Source organism: Lichenostomus cassidix, chromosome 20 (genome assembly GCF_008360975.1).
Source record: "Lichenostomus cassidix isolate B80296 chromosome 20, HeHo_3.0, whole genome shotgun sequence".
NCBI classification, from domain to species: domain Eukaryota; kingdom Metazoa; phylum Chordata; class Aves; order Passeriformes; family Meliphagidae; genus Lichenostomus; species Lichenostomus cassidix.
The window spans coordinates 3,530,423-3,548,960 of NC_139500.1; the positions used below are offsets into that span (position 1 = coordinate 3,530,423).

The 18,538-nt window shown below is 41.2% G+C and overlaps 1 protein-coding gene and 1 long non-coding RNA gene across 7 annotated transcripts in view; one reads left to right on the forward strand and one right to left on the reverse strand.

The window, feature by feature from the left end:
- LOC146428568 (uncharacterized) overlaps positions 1 to 18,538 on the reverse strand; it is a 61,012-nt gene that overhangs the window by 9,603 nt on the left and 32,871 nt on the right. The gene's annotated exons all lie outside the window — the stretch shown is intronic.
- ZNF831 (zinc finger protein 831) lies at positions 311 to 16,883 on the forward strand. 5 transcript variants are annotated; one of them, XM_085079263.1, is made up of 7 exons: positions 311 to 566; positions 4,628 to 4,676; positions 8,216 to 12,388; positions 12,894 to 13,036; positions 14,402 to 14,571; positions 14,698 to 14,849; positions 15,138 to 16,883. In XM_085079263.1, exons 3-7 carry the CDS (start codon positions 8,243 to 8,245, stop codon positions 15,990 to 15,992), a joined length of 5,466 nt encoding a protein of 1,821 aa, XP_084935389.1. In that variant the 5' UTR covers positions 311 to 566; positions 4,628 to 4,676; positions 8,216 to 8,242; the 3' UTR covers positions 15,993 to 16,883. The 5 variants fall into 5 exon arrangements, with proteins under 5 accessions (XP_084935389.1, XP_084935387.1, XP_084935388.1 ...); XM_085079261.1 differs by lacking the exon at positions 4,628 to 4,676 and having other exon boundaries at positions 8,071 to 12,388; XM_085079262.1 differs by lacking the exon at positions 4,628 to 4,676.

Sequence of the window (18,538 nt, forward strand, 5' to 3'; positions counted from 1 at the left end):
AGCAGCAAAAATTATAACAAAATATTCATGCTAGGTAAAATCTAAATCCTTCAAAAATACTCAATTTACCTTTTTTTTTCATTTAGAGGCTGAGGAAGAAACTTGACTGGATTACATCTGCTAAGTTAAAAAAAAAAAAAAAAGCAACAAACAAACCTGAGAAAAAAACCAAAAAGCAAAAAAGTAATAATTTTTCATTTTTGCCTGATGAGAGTTGTGGGCTTTTTTTTTTTTTTTAAACTGTTTGCAAATCTTCAGTGTAATGGTTTGAAACCCAGTCGTGTCATTTCTTTCCGCCCACACACAGAGCTGCAGTAGTGCAGACACTGTAGCAGGCAAACCATATTCCCAGCATCGGCCATTAAAACTCTTCCTACACCAGCGTGGGCTGCATTCACCCCCTCCTCTCTTTGCACACACCCCACCACCCACCCTTCAGTTCCCAAATGCTTAAAAAAAAAGAGAAGAGAAAGACACTGAAAAAAGAAAACAGGATGCTTCTTTTGTTTCAACGCTATTCCAGGGACCTGAGCCTCTCCACCTGCCTGTGAATTGGCCACCTAAAGGTTAGCAAGTGTTTTGTTCTCGTTTTCTATGGACAGAGAGGGAATTAAATTCTAGATGGTAAGGCAGAAATTTTAAAGTTATAATTTTCTTCTTCTTTTTTTTTTTTTTTTATTGTGGTGGTTCTTTCACTTAGCAACGAGAAAGATTTTTTTTTTCCTAAAACACAAAGCATTTCAGTTCTTGCCCCACTTCAGCTTTTCAGAGGGCTTTAATCGGTATTTTTTCATCATTTAGTCCAACCTCCTAAACTTTAAAAGATGGATTAGGGTTATTATTTTTCTGTTAGAGCAACCTGTTGATTGCAGTCTGCTAGCTGGAGGTTGTTAACTCTTTCCTAACACGGGAAATGCACAGCAGCAAATTTGATGAAAGGATAAAAGAATTGAAATCCTTTGAGGTTTTTAAGCACTAAAAATCCTATTTTTTCCTCATTGTGAAGCCACCAACAGTGTTACAAAACCAACAGATATGTTAGATATGCTCCTTTTTAGAAATAGTGATGTAAATCTGAAATAGACATACAAAAAACTAGAAAGAATTTCTTATAGCTGGAGCTGAGAAAGTAGCAGTGTAAGAAGTAGAAAAGGAAATATTCTTGATACGAAGTGCATGAAGAGATCAAAAGGGCCAATAACAGTGTTTACTTACACATTGAAAGATACTTTAAGTAGCAATATTTTTACTGATTTAAGCCTTTGGAATGTTTTCATTTTTGGATATTCAAGAAAAGGAGAATAAAAAATTTAGAAAACTGTATAATAATGAACAAACCAGTTGCTGCTGTTCTGGAACAAAGGGAAGGTTTAGCAGATCCTGTTCTTCCTAAAAGATTTTAATACTGTATTCTGGTTCAGTATTTATAGAAATAAAGGAGTACAGAAATACTAACCAGTTTTGCTGATATTACACAATTGTGGAAGTGCAGTGTCAAAAATATTTGTCCTCAGGATATGGTACAAGAATTTCAAAGTTCACCCAGCAGGTTTTCTAGCGGCTTTGTACTTCAAGAACACACGGAGAAGGGCAAAACTTCAGAACAATGACTTGTACCAAGCAGCAAGATTTCCCAAAGTCAGAATTTCAGATGTTCCCATTGAAAGAGTAGAAAGGCTTCAGAAGCTGATGGAATGAAACACTTCCAGCCTGGTTCTGAGGGGACTGAGGCTCCCAACTTTGTTCCCAAGGTGCCGGCAGAGCACAGGCTGCGGGTGGAACTGAGTGCTGAGAGCAGCCACATCCCTTCAGAGCAAGGGGAAAGGTGAACTCAGTACTTCTCTTATGAGACATTTCAAGAATCGAAGTCAAACTGAGAAAAGAGCGAAGGCAGAAATAGCTTTTCAGTAAAACAGGATTAACAGTCATTTCTGGGCAAACCAGGAAATGTGTCGGTTCCATTTTGCGTGTTTGAATTGAGAAGTAAAAACCTCCAGACCTGGGGTACACTCACAGACCTTCTGTTTCCATCACAGAAGCAGTGTGTAAAGTAGCTGCACACAATTTATTTCAGACCCTGTGCTTCACTGGTGCTTTATGATGCTAATACTGCAGTAGAAGTGTTGTGTGGTCAATGTAGGGAGTTGTGCCGGCTGGCAGTGGTGGGTGAGCAACTGGAAAGGATAATCCCAGTGTCTGTGTCTTCCTCTGACAGCAAGATACTGTGTGCTGCTCTCAGTATCTCTGCCATCACAGGAAAAATAAATAACTAGCAAACCTGGAAAAGACTTTGTTTTCATTTAAGTTTGCAAAGTTCTTTAAAATGTGCAGTAGTAGTATCTTTGGAATCTATTTCCTCATCAGCACAAGAATGTTTGTTGCTGTTTTCACTTACTGACACCTCTGACAAAACTCTGGGGGTGTCTTTGAAGGATGCAGAGTTTTAAACACCTGGGGTGAGATGATTTCCACAGCTACCTGGGACCCAGGAATGAGTACCAATAGTGTGTGGGTTTAACTCTCAGATCCTGACTAGGACAGGAATTGAGAGTGCAGTGGAGCCCAATAGTCCCTCCTGTGCAGCAGCTGGCAGGGAGCTCAGCTTTGTACAGAGTTTAAGTTGGTATTTAGCTGTGCATTGAGACAGCTGAGGTTAGCTGGGTTTCTCTCAACAGGACAATATGTTGAACCTAAACGAATATAAATCATCTTGCATAGAGATTTCAGCTGAGGAAGGGACACACTAAAACAGATTGATTAGAAAAAGAAAACAAAAGTCACTCAATTTCAAAGAGAACTAAAGCTGTGTAATACTGGTGCTCTGTATTTTGTGTACAGGTCAAATTACTTCTAGTCATGACAGCAACCTGCCCATCCATATAAATGGGAAGAATCACAGGATGCTGTGAAGGCAGCCTGATTCCAGAGTCACTTATTCAAGATTTAGAGATTTTAGATCAATCTTCAAAAGGTTCTGCTAAGCCCTTAAAGCTCTGTAATAGTGGCAAAAGCCACTTGCTTTTGCTGTAACTTGCTTTAATTAACTATTGCCTCCTTAAGCCTCTCAGGGTAATTAGTTTGCAGATTTAGCATTTGGAATTTGATACTGAATGATCTAAATAATGAACTTTAAATGCTTATACATGTCTTCAATTTCTTACTAAGTCCAGCATACTGCTGCAATTATTAGTTCTGTTTAAATTAAGTTTCCCTTGTAAGTAAATTCACCTTAACTTGATAATAGTCAGTCTCCAAGTGGAATAAAACACAATGGGTTCCAGAAATGTGCTCAAACTGAAGACAAACTAATTTTGACTGGTTATGTAAAATGCCCATAATCATCTGTTTGTATGATTTGATTCATGCCAGTGTTCTATTATAAGATGTGCATCTTTTCTCCCCGTTGGTTTGTTGACTGTAGCATGCAGTAATCCTCCAGAAGATCTCACTTAGAGGTGAGAACACATTCCTTGAGGAAAGTATCTCCCAGCAGAGCTGAAACTACTTGCTGCATGTAATTCTCTCCATCTGGACAGACTGAGTCTGTAGAGCAGAAGCATGAGTCACTGTGAAGCAGTTCAGAATGTCAAGTATTTTCTAGATTCACTGATTTTAAGTGTCTGCAGTGCCATTACCAATTACTGGGAGCATTTCAGGGTATGGTAGAAACCAGGAGGATCATCAGCAGCAATACTGGGCCCTGTTTAGAGCTTTTCTGCCCCCTGAATAACTCCCTGACAGGCAAGAAAGATGGGGAGAACAAGATAGAAATATTTCTCTACCACCAAAATTAGATGCCTGCTAAATCAGGGCTCCAGAAATAAATGGAAAGCAATCTAAACAACAGGCAAAACTCTCCAGGATCAATAAAGCTGTTTGGAATGAAAATCCACTGAGGCCTCCAGCAATAGTCTATTATCAGAATTATTAAAAGAAAGAGCTGCCACTGAAGTGGATATTACACAATTAAAACATTACAGTTTCACCACTAGCCAGCAAGGGACAGGCTGCAGAGTGTGAACTGGGCAGCTGCTCATCACAGGGAAAAGAACAGCTACACCTTCCAAAAGATGGTTTTCCTAAGGAAATTTTACAGGCCAGATTTGCCAGTTTTGTTACTCTGTTGGGAATGCATATTCCAGTTGGGGATTCATTCAGTCTGCCAGCAGAGGAGGACACAGCCATCCCAGTCCATATTTTAAACTAGGATTTACATCAGAAGAGCAGCTCCTCCCAGGACCACTCAGTGATGCTGTCTGTGTTACCTGAGCACTCTTTAGGAACTTGACCCACAAATTAAATATATAAATTAAAGTGTAATTATGTTAGATGTATAAATTAAAAATCCTACCATAGTGTCAGTGTATTTCAGAACAATACAACTGAAAGCAGGGCACAAAAGCCCCACGTTTGGAAGATTCTGTTTAGAGCTTCCTACATAAATAGTGGTAGAGGATACAGAGAGATTGAAATGCCACTTCATTTTCTTCTGCTTCAACTCTTCCTGTTTTCTAAAGGTTGTTACTGTGACACCAATGTAAAAAAAAAAAAAAAAAAAGAAAAAACCAACTTCCTACTTCTAATCTGTTTCAAGTCTTTGTCCTCGTTTCTCTCTGCTTGCATCAAGTATTGACAGAAATGAGACATTTTTGGTGAAATGCCTGGATCAATCAAAGGTATGTGAGCTAAAATTATTTCCAGACTAAAGACTAAATAATTTCCAGACTTCCACTTCTGCTCTCTGGTGTATTTAAGGTAGGGATCACTAAAAGCTTTATAAAAAGGCAAAGACTCCTTGTATAATTGAGTATATTGTGTATGTTCAGAATGTTGAAAACCTGCTCCTGTGGGGTTAAAAAATAAAGTAACTCTGTCATGTCCCAGGTTGTACCAAGGTGGGGGATTGAGCAATTGAGCTCTGTGTCTGCTCAGAGACTGATGCTCTGCTCAGAGTGTCAAAAAATGATTGATAAGTTCAGAAAATAAGTATTTACATGTTTAATTATTGTTTTGATTAATAATGATGGGCAGAGCATTTACTTGGGCCACGCAGAAGACAAAACAATCTTTTGGTTGTGCAGTCCACAATTACAACAGTGCTGACAAAATGAAACAAGTTTTATAAAACGTATTTGGAATTCAGGAAAAAGTCTATAAAATGAACTTAATGGATTTAAAATGAGTTTTTTATACCAGCCTCCTGTATTAAAATACTTTATACTTATAAAGCAAATAAAAGAGAGTTTCTGCTAGAATCATTTTTTATCTGAAACTGCTCCACTTTTCAGTGTTCCACAGACCTGCCTATGGTGTGTACCTGAAGTTAGAATTCCAAACTAGGAACAAAATAATTGTATTTAACGGGATTTCAGTGACCAGTTTTGATAGCTTGAGAAATCAATTCAGAAAATTTTGCGCTGGCCAAATCCTGCATTTAGTTTTGTTAATTGGAAAATTGTTCTTATCTAATTAGGGTCAAGTTCTTGTGCTGGGAGTTCAATGCCACAAGTTACACACAGCTGAGAACATTGGGGGGATGCTCAGGAACAGAGCCCAGGGGATAATCAACAGAGGAAGTTCTACTGTGGGCAAGGACTACCCCAAATCAGCCTTGGGGCATGATTAGTTTGAGATAAGCTATTTTTGTCAACGTAATATGAAGAAATACAGTGGCCTTTTTTATATATAAAGAACAGATGTGAAAAGTCTGGTACAACAGTCTGGTAATTGCCCTGGTACAACACACATCATGGCACTTTCACTCAGGAAGAAAATACTTTTTCTTGCTGTGAAAAGCAGCAAAATACCACACCTGGCAGAGATGTGTTACTACATTCTTAAAAGTACATTAAGTATCACCATTGTTGAGCTTTATTTAAAACTTTCCTTTAAATTTTCTGTCCCCACTTAGGTATTTTCTTTGTAGAGCATTGCAGAACACTGAAATAAGTCTCAGAATTATTCTGTGTTTTGGGCCCCAGAAACTTAACAGCATTAATTGAAATTACACAAGGTCTCTGGTACTTGGGAACCACAGGATTCATATGAAAAACATCTGTCTGTGGTGGCCTTGAAGGGCCCATCAGCTCTGTGTGGCCAGGAGGAAATGCAGAGAGAGAAACAGTTGGTGACACTGGAGCAGGCTGGAGGGGGAAATGTGAAATATGTGGAAGTGTATTTCCACACTTCTCTCTGGGGGAAGCAGGGAAGCAAAGACAGTGACTTGTTCTGTCTGATGTGGGACTTGTTAGATCTTCTACCTACTGGGTATAAAGGTTTCACTTTTCTTCTTGGAGTCTGTTCTCTGCAGCATATTTTTTCCCCTAAACTTATTTTTAAAAATTAAAAAAAAAAAACTGCTTAGTTTTTATCATTGGCTCATGTCTTATCCCTTGCTGCTGCTTTTACTGTATGCTGTGTTTAAATTGAAAAGTGACTGTATAACTTAGGAACCATCTCAAATGGACTTGAAATGTTGATAACATCACTTTGCAAATTAGAGAAACCCACTTTTCTCCTGTAGTGGTAACCACTCTGCACAATATGGATAATAACTTAATTTCTTTAACAAGCCATATTCTTTTAACATTCTTTCATCATTATAGTCACTACCTATAATAAAAAGCCACTTAAGTGATTATTCCACATAGAAATGTCAGAAGTGCATAAGAAAAATCCATGCTTGATAACTGAGCTTGATTTATAAAATTCATGAAGAAGAAAAAAAGGCAAAACCTAACAATTTGCTGTGCAAAGATCAGTTCATATTAGAGTGTTTTTTTTTTTTTTTCTGGGATGGAACCAGTACAAATTTCAAGCCACATTTTGAAATAATTATTTTACTGTTTCCCAATAATGATCACCTATTAAAATGACCCAAGGAAGTTACAGAAACACCACTAGAGATTATGCCGTAAAGCAACAAATTGCAGATTTCAAATTCAGCCACTGATTATGTTATTCCAAATGGGTTTTTTATAGCTGTTTGCACAAGAACAACCCATTATTCATAGCAGCCAGTGTATCCAGTGAGCCTAGCTGAGTGAGAATCAAATAAATAGTCACAGATCACCTGATTTTCACCCAAACTGTAATTACAAGGGGTTATGCTCATGCCCCTATCAACTCTTCCAAAGACAATTTTAAGCTTGCTTGTTTTGATCGTTTCCTCCTTTGTTTCCAAGAAAGAAAAAAAGACAATACAAATTTCCACTGAAATAAGAATTAATCTGAACCAGCACCAACCCTGCATATATTAGGACAGATTTCAAAGGAGTAGGTTAACTTCTTTCAAAAGCTGTGTCTGGAAGATGTTTTCATCTGGCATTGAAAGCATTTAAAAATAAGCACTATACAATAATTTCTCCATTAATTGGACTAAATTAACTTGGGCTACACAAAAGCCAGCTTTAATTTATCACACTATTTTCCTATGACACCATGTTTTCTACTTTGCACACATTTATGCAAATCTGACTTGTAAAACAGGACACGACTTTCATTTCCTTCACATATTTTCATTTTACACACCTTGTTGCAATGCGTTCAGCCTTAGCTGCCATAAATTGGGTAAGCCCAGATAATATGCAGGCAATAATATGATGAATGTCCTGTGTTTGGAGCTGGTTGCCCAAAGAAACTGTGCAGTTTTTATCCCCAGGGGTTTCCAAACCAGACTGGTAACACCCTGCCGACCTCACCTGACCTCAGTGCTGCCTGCTTTCAGCAGGTGTTGGGACTGGAGATGTCCTCAGGTCCCTCTAACATCAACGGTTCTGTGTTTCTGTATTAAAAATGATTATTAGTTAAATTAAAAAATGGGATATGAATATGTAATGGGAATATGGTGCCAGAAAATTAAAACTGTATTATTATACATATATATATATATATATATATATATATATATATATATATATATATATGTATATATATACATTATATATACATTCTGGTATGCTTAGAGCCTCCATTAGCAAATCTGAACTCAGATTTGTTTCTAATGCTTTGGGTACTCCCTGTAGGCTGTAAGAGTGATTGTGTTCAGTGCTCTTGAAACTTAATTCCTAGATGAGAAACGAAAGATGAATCAATTTAATCGGGACATGAAGTGATTACTGTCTGTATATCGCCTGCATGCAAGATGTGTGGTGTTTGTGATCTTTCCCGGTGCAGCAGTGGCAGTGTGCTGTTCTGTGGCTGTTGTGTCCCGCAGGTCCCTGGAGGCGCAGGCCCCGCCGGCATGGCGCACCCCGCACCAGGCCCTTCCCCGCGGCCCGCCCGGCCACAGCCCCTGGCCCAGCCGCTGTACCTCAAAGCCCTGACCATCCCGCTGCTCCAGCCCGTCCAGCCGGGAGCCTTGCAGCCCCACGGGCAGCTGGTGTCCGGCAGGAGCTGTGTGCACCTCGACAGCAGCCACATTCCCCTCATCCTCAACCCGCTGCTCCCTCTGGACGGCGCCGAGCAGCCTCAGCCAGCCTTGCAGAAACAGCTCGGGCAAAGCCTGACGCTGAGCATCGTCAGCGCTTTACCGGTTTTATCACCGCCGGCTTCTTGTGGAAACGCGAGCCCGGGGAAAGCGAAAAAGTCTGGGAAATACGTCTGCAAGCACTGTGGACGGGATTGTTTGAAGCCAAGTGTCCTTGAGAAGCACATTCGCTCGCACACAGGAGAGAGGCCCTTTCCCTGCACCACCTGTGGGATTGCATTCAAAACCCAGAGCAACTTGTACAAACACAGGAGAACCCAAACACACGTCAACAACACCAGGCTGCCCTCGGACTCTGAGGCCAGCGGGGCAGCAGAGCAGAATGAGAGAGCAGCAGAGAGCACCAGCTCTCCCCAGGGCAGCAAAGTGCTGAGTGGCATCAGTGAAGAGCAGGGGATGCAGATCAACCAGCCCAGCTCAGAGAGCATTGCAGCAACACACACTGAGAAACCTCAGGAGCTCTCACTGTCAGCGACAAGCACTTCACCAGCTGCTTCAGAAAATCAAGAATCAACAAATCAGTCCTTCAGTTCAAAAGCTAACCAGGGCATTCCTGAAAGAGAACCTCAAAGTTTATCATCTCCAGGAGCTTTGCCAAATGGTCCATGTCCGAGAAAGAAGATGCAGGAGCAAAGAACTCCAACTGCCAATAAGCACATCCAGCTGCAAAGGCAGCAGGCAACCTCTTCAGAGAAGCAGTGGGATTACAAACCCTTGGAGTGCAGGCTGAAGAAGTGTGAGAGCACTGACTCGGGGTATCTGTCGCGCTCTGACAGCACAGAGCAGCAGCTGGCATCATCCAGCCCCTTGCACAGCCTCCATGAGCACAGCACAGAGCTGGAAACAGAAACTGCCTTCTGCAGCCCCAGGTGTGCCTCCGGAAGCACTGCAAAGCCAGAGGCAGCTGACAAAGCCACAGCCTCCATGCTAGAGAAAAAGAGGCTGGAAGAACACATTTCAAAGCTTATTTCTCACAACAAAAGTGTGGTGGATGATACCCAGTTAGACAATGTCAGGCCCAGAAAAACTGTCCTTTCTAAACAGGGGAGCATTGACCTGCCAATGCCTTACACATACAAAGACTCTTTCCATTTTGATATCAGACCTTGCGATGTAAATAGGAAAAAGAATCTTTCCCTTTGTTCTGCAAAATCTACCTTTGCACCCCTGGAGAAATGCAAGCCAGTGTTTTTCCATTCAGTTCCCACCCAGTTCTCCACAACCATCGACACTGTGCCTGTTACTCGGAGCAACTCCTTGCCTGTTGTGGAGGGAGCAAGGATGGTACAAGACAAACCAGGTTGCTCAAAACCACTTTCCCTTCCTAAGCAGTCTGTAAACACAGGCGCTGCTGCTTTGCTGCCTAGCAACAATCTCGCTGCAAATTCAGTGGATTTCCCTAATAGCCATCCCCGAGCTTTAGTCAGACAAACAGCAGTGGATGATTTGCCCCTAAGTAATGTGGTTGATCATCCTTCTGTGTCAGAGGAGTTGAAAGGGAGTAAAAAGCTTGGGGCTGGAGAAGTCATCAGTGCTAAAAATAAGAAACACAATCAAAGGAAGTTAAAGATGTTCTCTCAAGAAAAATGGCAAATGTATGGAGATGAAACGTTTAAGAAAATCTACCAAAAAATGAAAAGCAGTCAAAATGCCAAGAAAATTAAACAAAGAGGGAATATGGTTACAGATATTACAAGCTTCACTCCTAATTCAACAGAATCAGCCAGCAGCACTGAAATTACTGACGAAAGAGATGGCAGGAGCTCTGTAAGTGACAGTCGTTCATCCCTTGTGACAGCAGCTTCAACCACGGGTAAATCAGGAACCTGTGCTGATGGTAATCGAGTTCTGCAGAATGTGTCCTCTGAGGAAACTGCAGACAGAGTGTCCTACCTAATGGAGACATCACATCCCATAACTGCCAGAGCTGGAACCAGCCAAACTTCCCGAGAGCTCAGTGGCAGTGACACGGAGAAATGCACAGCTGGCAACAGCACACTGCTGGCTCCAAGCAGCGGTGAGCTAAGCCTGCAAAATCCTGACTGTCAGCTGAGCAGCCACGGGAGGAATGAGGATTGCTTGCCAGTACAGAGTAGCAACTGGGAGAAACCAAGCCCTGGGAAAGAATCCAGTGCATTTGAATTAGACTGTAAAAGCACTTCACATGATTATGGGAACCATCACGGGACTAAGGAAAGTGGCCAGCATGGCCCGATGCCCCCGTGGGTCCATTGTAACAGGGAAACTGCAGGGAAATCCCAGACTTTGCCATCAGAAAGGAAAAAGCTGAAATTTGAAGTGGAGAAGGCACAAAATATGATTTCAGTGTCCTGCCCTAGTCCTGGTAGTGAAACCACTGCAGTGAGTGAAGCGGAGAAAGTCCATTGCTGTGGCACTCAGCGTCTTCCCACAGCTCCAGTGAAATTCTCCAGTAAATCAGTGGAGCAAAAATCAAGCACAGGAATTAATGAATCCACTGGAGGTACTGAGAATGTGGAATATATAAAAACAATCAAACTTCCCACAAAAGCTCTTAATTACAGTGACATTAACCTTCTTTCACATCCTGCAGGTACCTCAAAAGCCTCACTGGTGGGATTTTTAGGTTCTGAATTAAGGGGAAGCGATTCCAACTCTTCTGCCTTGCACAATCCAACAGATGGAGATGACAGAACACATCTTGTAAAAGCAGCAAAAGTGCCACTTCTCAACGACAATGCTGTGGATGTGTCTTCTACAAGTCATCATCTGCAATCTGATCATTTAAGTCCAGTCCCACAACAAAATGCCTTTTCTCCAAAATATATCCTTAAATTGCCACAGGACAAGAGAGCTTCAGATCTGTCACTTTTGCTTAGATCTGAACAGGAGGTGACACCTGGCACACCAGTGACAGACACCTTACCCACCCCACCCTGCTCTTCCAGCAGCTCATCCCTCCATTCTCATTCTGGTGATGTGATTTGGTCCCCTTTAAAATCTGAAGTGAGACAAAAGGCTGGCAAAGGAGGAATTGAATGGAATCTACACACAAACTGGAAAAACCCAGGATTTTGTTCACTAGTCAAGTCAGAAACCACAAATACTTTAACCACGGCAGACAGCACCTTTCATAACCAAAACCTCAGGCAGCAGGATATAGCTAGAGAGGACTGGAAAAACAAACAGAACAAAAATAAATTAAATTATCAAAGGCAAACAGAAGAGAAGTGGATGAGTAAAAGTACTTGCTCTACACAGACTCCGAAGAAGAAAATATGCTTTACCTCTGTGTATACAAGTGGCTTTTTCATTTCTGCTGACATCAAAGAGGAGAGAAAGGCTTTCCATCACCTTTGCTCAGCAAGTGACTCTTTGATAAAGACATCAGTTTCTAGCAAGGGTGCAGAGCCAACGATCCTGGGATGGGACAGAGCGGGAAGTCCACGCATCCTTAAGGACATCCCACCACCACTGCAGGACCCACAGCATCCCCAGAGCTCGAGAGGCAACACCACTTATTTTTGCCATTCTTTTGGCACTTTTTATTGCCACACTCTCAGCACTCACTGTAAAGAGCTCCCAGAGCTGCCCCACAATAACAGGAGCTGCTACTCTGGCACTTCACCAGTTCCAGGCCCCAAGAGCTCCTTCCCATCGCTCAGTGCCGAGCCCAGACTGACCTGGTGCTGCCTGAGCAGGAGCTTCCCTCTGCCCTCGGAGCAGAGTGGGGATGCAGGCTCTGCCCATTCCTCCCTGCACACCTGGGACAAGGAATCCAGCAGGGAATGCACCCTCTCCAAATATGACATTTCCATCTTCAAAATGAAAAATATAAGCAAGAGTGTGGCATATGGCTTAACGAACACAAGCTTAAAAACATTGGTTTCATCCTTTTCCAAAGGACACCAGATGCAGGAGGTAATGTTAATCATCCTATTTGCTTTCTCAAGAGGGTGTTATTGGCTGACAGCTCACCCCCACCTTCTAATTAGAAAAACGAAATAATTATCAGAAGTGTATTTATGGACATTTACAGGCATTTGCTGATACAGAATTTACAGTTTATGGTTTTATAAGATAAGTCTCATACTCATTTGATGTGTAAGAAAGATACACTTCTGTGTGAATATTTAAATTTCTTTCACTTGACCATTTCGGAATGCTGATAATGAGAACAGTGGGTTTCTATTTCTTGATTTCTTTCCCCATGTAGGGATGTTTTACATTTTTCTGTAACAGCATATGCATTTAATTGTTTTCATTCTAAATTAATATTTGACTTGGACTTGGACTTAAATACAAAATGTGCTATTTAACCATTATGCTGTTCAGTGCTATTTAAAAAGTACATGGATTTCCAGCCTTTCAGTCAATGTAATTCACAGTTTTCATGTACTTCATTTTTCCCCAATACTCTCAACAGTTAAGCACTGCAGCTCCTGGTGGTTCTTTCAAAAATATTTCAGAGCAAAAGAAGAAAGCAGTAGTTTGCAAAAAGGAAAAGCTCTCAACAAATAAACTCAAGAGGAGCCACAAACAGAAAAGGATTAAAGTCACCCCTAAATGGTAAGGAGTATGGCCTTCAAATTCACTAGATATAGACATAATTTTGCTGAAATGGGTGTAAGAACTCCACAGAAAATAAAAATTCATCCCCAAAATTCAACCTTGTCAAAACTGGGGGGAAAAAAGATAAATCTCTCAGAAAGAGCTATTTTTATACCACAGAAGTGCCCTAAAGGTAAATGACAAAAAAAAAAAATCAATATTTTATTTACTATCAAGAAGAAACTTTTCTAAGCCAACCAGACACATCCCACAGAAAGATGACGCCTGGTCAGTTGAGTCTCACTAAGGTTTAGAAATTATTCTTATTTGTCAAAATTGTCAGCATTTTCTTGTGTTTGAAAGGAAGCAAAATGCTCCTGTTTTCAATCCTGCCCCAGCTCAGAGCAGTGCTCAGAGCCCTTTTGTCCTCGGAAGATCCATATCCTGAACTGCTATTCACAAGAGAAGGCAGAGGAATAAAGATCAAGTTTAACACAAACTAACAGAACCATCTGTAGTTCAAAGGATCATTTGGTTTAAATAAAAAAGCAGGAAGAATTTGAGCATGAAACTATCAAGGACACATTGTCTCAATCAGCACAGCTCCCCCTGTTCAATGGGAATTCCTATCAGTGGAACATTTCCCCTCTAATCTTTCAGGAGTGTGGGGCAGCAGGATGGCTGATGAATTGCTTCATTAAAAAACACACATCGTGGTCATACATCCCCCTTACTCTATTTCATGACCAAAATCAGACAGAGTCCCTTGAGGACAAATCAGTGTCAGTAACTCAATCACTGTGTCTAGTTCAGCAAACAGCACTGCAATTCTGAAGGGTCATAGGAGCAAAAACAGAAGACTCAGGTCTGTGTCATCCTGCCTAGGGACATTCTTCTAGGAATTTTTTCTGGTTTGATTTTCAGGTGGTGTTTTGTTGTTGTGGGAAATAAAGCAGAGTTGGATGATTCAGTGGGAGTTTTCTAAATAACCAAAATCCTTATGTTGTTCCTTAGTGATGATGAACAGGTAGCACACAAAAAGTGAAAAGGAAAAAACCCAACCACATAGAATCCTGTGTGAGTCAAGTCTTTGTGAAGTATATTGATTTAAAATTCCAGATATAGGAAAAAGGATCTATTATTCCTTAATCCTTTTCTCTTAGAAAAGCAAGGATATGCAGAATCCTACAGAGGAAAAAAGATAATAAAATAATTGTGGGTCTCTTGCCTAAAATCCTGATTATTTTTTTGAGTTGACATAAACAAACATCTCCTGCACAGCAGCAAATTGCTGTTAGACATTAATGCACCTGCTGAGGTGTTGTTGTTCTGCTCTGGCTGCTTTCACATCTCTCATATTTGTTTATCCCCTCAATGCTGCAGGAACAGAGGGAGGCACATCCATGGATATGCTCAGCTGAAGATGAACCGGCTGAGCAGGAGGTCCTGTTTTCCCAACAGAGCTCTGGATGCCTTGAGGAAAGGCTGCTTATCCCAACCCCCCAGATTTCATAAGCATAAGAAGTGCCATCCTCCTCAATCCAAGATGCAAGGTAAGTATTTTGAATATGTGTTTTAAAATTCATGTCATTTCAGTGATATGATGAGAAATGTGGTGAGTTTGGACATGTGGGGGAATAAAAATCAAAGTAAAAGTTTATCCAACCTCTTTTCAATAGAAAATTACCTACACCAGCAAAAAGGCACATCATATTCCACCTCAGACAAACCCCTTTGCAGAAAGAAAAAAGAAGCAAAGAATAACTCAGGAATATCTTCCCATATTGAAAACCTAAACCACATTAAACAAAAGGACAAAATGGATAAAAAAGTAGGTATTGTACCTGAATTCCTATATTTTTTTAACAGAAAAAATATATTGTTAATTAAAACCTGGGTTATATTCAGCTGTTTTAAAGTTCAAGTTGAGACCATTTTGTATCCCAGATTTTGTTTAAAATGTTTAAAAATGTATTAAAGGTATTTCTGGGAGTTAAAATATAAGGAAAACTTACTGCTGATACAATTAGCTTTTTAAAAAGAACAGTTAAACTTGCATCAATTGGATCGGGATCAAAACCTTTAAATGTCAATTTTTTTCCCCTCCTAATTCCTACAGGACATTCCTGGGCGAATCAGGGAACACCCAAGAACAAACGCCTCTGTCCAGAACATTACAGCTCCTCTGGGAATAGCTGTGACAGCTCATTCCTTTTGCTCCCCAGCTGACACCTCCCTGCAGGAATTCAGCAGGGATGTGGCCATTTGCTGCTGGGTCACACAGCCCCTCGTGCTGCAGCCACCCCTGCCTGGGCAATCCCGGCCAAGCCTTCGGAGTCACTCCGTGGCAGCTGCCTTCGGGTCTTGCCCTCCTGAATTTCCACATCCAGGCACAGGTGACCAACCTGACAGCACAAACCCAGAGGTTGCTGCTCCTCTTTCCTCACAGCCAGGAGCAAGCCAGGAAAACACACTGAGGGTAGAGTCAGAGAGCCAAATATTTGGAATGTCAGACCTGGTGGTTGAGGCCTCCGGAAGGGAGAAACCTCCAACTGAAGAAAACAAGTATTTGCCTCCCAAAGAAAACTCAACTCCCAGTTCCCAGCTGGGATGTTCACGTCTGTTTGGATCACCAGCAGAGTCTGTTCCTGAGTCAGCCACGAGGGCTCAGGTACCCAGCAGAGAACACTCAGAGAGGGCAAACTCATCCCAGCATCTCCTGGAGCTGCATGGAAGTGCAGACAACACCAGATCCCCCCTGCAGCACAATCCCTATGGAACGCCACATGGAACAGCTCCTGCTACCTTTAAAAAGCCCCCAATTACTGTCAGATCCCCTGAGTTCAAGAGTTACTCTGCAACACCCCCCAGGACATACAAAAAGAGAGGTTTAGAGATGATGAGGAAGCAAACGCGGGTGGAGTATGATGACACGAGCAGTGATGATGAGGACAGGCTGGTTATAGAAATATAGCACCAGGCTGCTGCCAGGGGCTCCTGTGCCAGCCTGTTGCAGCAGGAGATGCCAGGGATGTTTGATCCATAGCCCTGAAACTCCTTCACATCAGCAAAGCCATTCCTCTGTGCCAGAGGCAGCATCCTCTTTGGAAGAGCCCTTCCTTTAGGACTCAAACTTTTTTTAAAAATGCTCGTTTGAGGCTGGTGTTGCACATTGAAATGCAAGAGGTAACCCTGTGTTCATGACAGGTTTCCAGCATTGTTAAGGTTCCTGCCAGTCTCCAAATTCCCACAAGTGCTGGCTGCCAGGGCTGTGTTACTCCAGGCCTGCAGTGGATTGAGTTACTTCAACTGCAGAGCTTCCTCAGCTCAGATCTCCTGGAAGGGTACAGATGTGTTCCCTTCTCTGTATTCCTGTTTTTTGTAGTCACTGCCTCTGCACTGGGGTGACACACTGGCATTAAGGGGAAGATCTATTCCCTAAGTATCTGTGATATTGGAAAAGTCTGGAAAAATGCTGGTCTTTTTCCATGTTGCACAAATGTCAATGCTTCTGTGTGAGAAATGACACAAGCATGCTTTGCTTTGTGTTTTGTGCCTTTTATGCCAAGATCTACTCAAATATATTTGATTTCTAGGTGGAGAATATGGATGTTAACTATTGGTATTCCCTTGTGGTAAAATTTCTGACAAGGATTTTCTCATTATATTCGTCACATTGTGCTCCAACTGGTGTCACCTGGAATGTTTCATTTTTATTGTAATTTTAACTGCAATGATGCCATTTTATCGAGGGTAAAGAAGCTATATGGCATAGCTTGTTTGCTTTTTTTTAACAAGTTTTGTGCTACAAACCCTAAAATTTACTGGTTTCTATGTGAATAAATAATTAGGTATTTGAATTTGACCAAGTGTATTCACTTGCTTGATTAAACTAATGAACACTAAAAAGATTCCACTTCTACATTATAGTCAAATTCTATACTTACACTTCTACTGTTCTTGTATTGTGAGTCACACATAGGGATTAATGGATTAACCTACATGGGATATTTGGAGTTAGTTTTAGTCATGCACAGGTAAAAGATGAAACAGATTATACTCGCAATGAAATCTAGTAAAAACTATCTGAGAAAAAGAAATGTGTATGTGTAAAAAATGCCAAACCAGCTCAGAGAGATAAACTGTGTGCCAAGTCCTGCGAAATTCCTCTGTATGGATATCCTACAAACATGACAAGACTTGATATCATCAAAGCAGAGCTTCACATTTATCCTTTATCCTGCTCTGTTCAGCATTTGTGCTCCCAGACAAACTGGTGGGGTACTGGGCTGAATCCCAGGTGCAGTGAATTGAAATACTGTGAATTCAAAGAAATACACAAATAGAATTTTGGGAGAAAAAGAGGAAAAGAAGAGGAATGAGGAGGAACCATTGTTCTGGAGTTTTTTTGTTTTTTTGGTTTTTTTTTTTCTGGTGGAATCACCCAAAGCTACAGCTGGATTCTGAATTTGTAGAAAAAGCAGAAGAAGATGAAATGCAAAGCTTACAGAGATTCCCAGATCCCAGTGTTCCCAGCAATGCTGTTGGCCAAGCACCTTTAGAAAGCACAGCACAAAAACCATTGCACCAAACCACACCAGCAGCACCTCCACAGCAACAATTTTCACCTCTTGCTTGTGCAAGAGCTAATTATTATAATATATGAACATGTAAGGAATATTTTATATAAGGGTTTTCTGCATAACGTTTGTGGCTAAATGATGTATTTTAAAGTGGAATTTCTAGAGAAGTCATTTAGAAATATTCTAATGAGAGAGTCAGAAGTGCTGCGCAAAGAAACTTTTATCCTGCATAGATTTTACAGCACGAAATATAGAAATTTCTTTGTCATCCTGCAGCTGTAGCTGGAAGAAAAATGAGACAACTTAGCTGAGAAAGTAAATTTTAAACTCCATTTCCTGACAGAAGCAATCCTTGACATTTTAGCTCCCTATCCTGTAGAATAATTTGACCTAACATTGGTTCTTTAAAAGTGCCATGGTGGCATTTTAACAGGATCACTGAAGAGGGCAGTGATTTCAGCACAAATCCTTTTTAGCCATAACCACCCTTGGAGGAGTCAGGTCTGAGTCAGGTCCACCAACATGTGAGGACTGGGAGAAACGGTCTTGGTCCAACTTAGGGAACTTGGGGAGTCCAAAATCCAACTGGCTGCATGGAAAACTGTATTCCAGCTTCCCAGAACACACAAAAAAGACTAAACAGGCAAATTCTTCTGTACCTTTCACACAGCTCAAGAATCAGCCACTGATGTGTTTAATTCACTCCCAAGTAGCTGAACATAAAAACCACAGGAGGGCACCAGGCACAGAGGGAAAAATCTGTGCTTCCTTCTCCTCCAAAGCCAGCAGCAGTTCTGATGGATCATCACTTTCTATAAGCAAAGCTGAATTTCCTTTGCACATCAATGCATCTCATCAACTTTATCCTCCTTCCAGCGAAGGAAGCAAATTAATAAGGAATGCTGATTACTAATAAGGTCTGTATTCAACACCTACA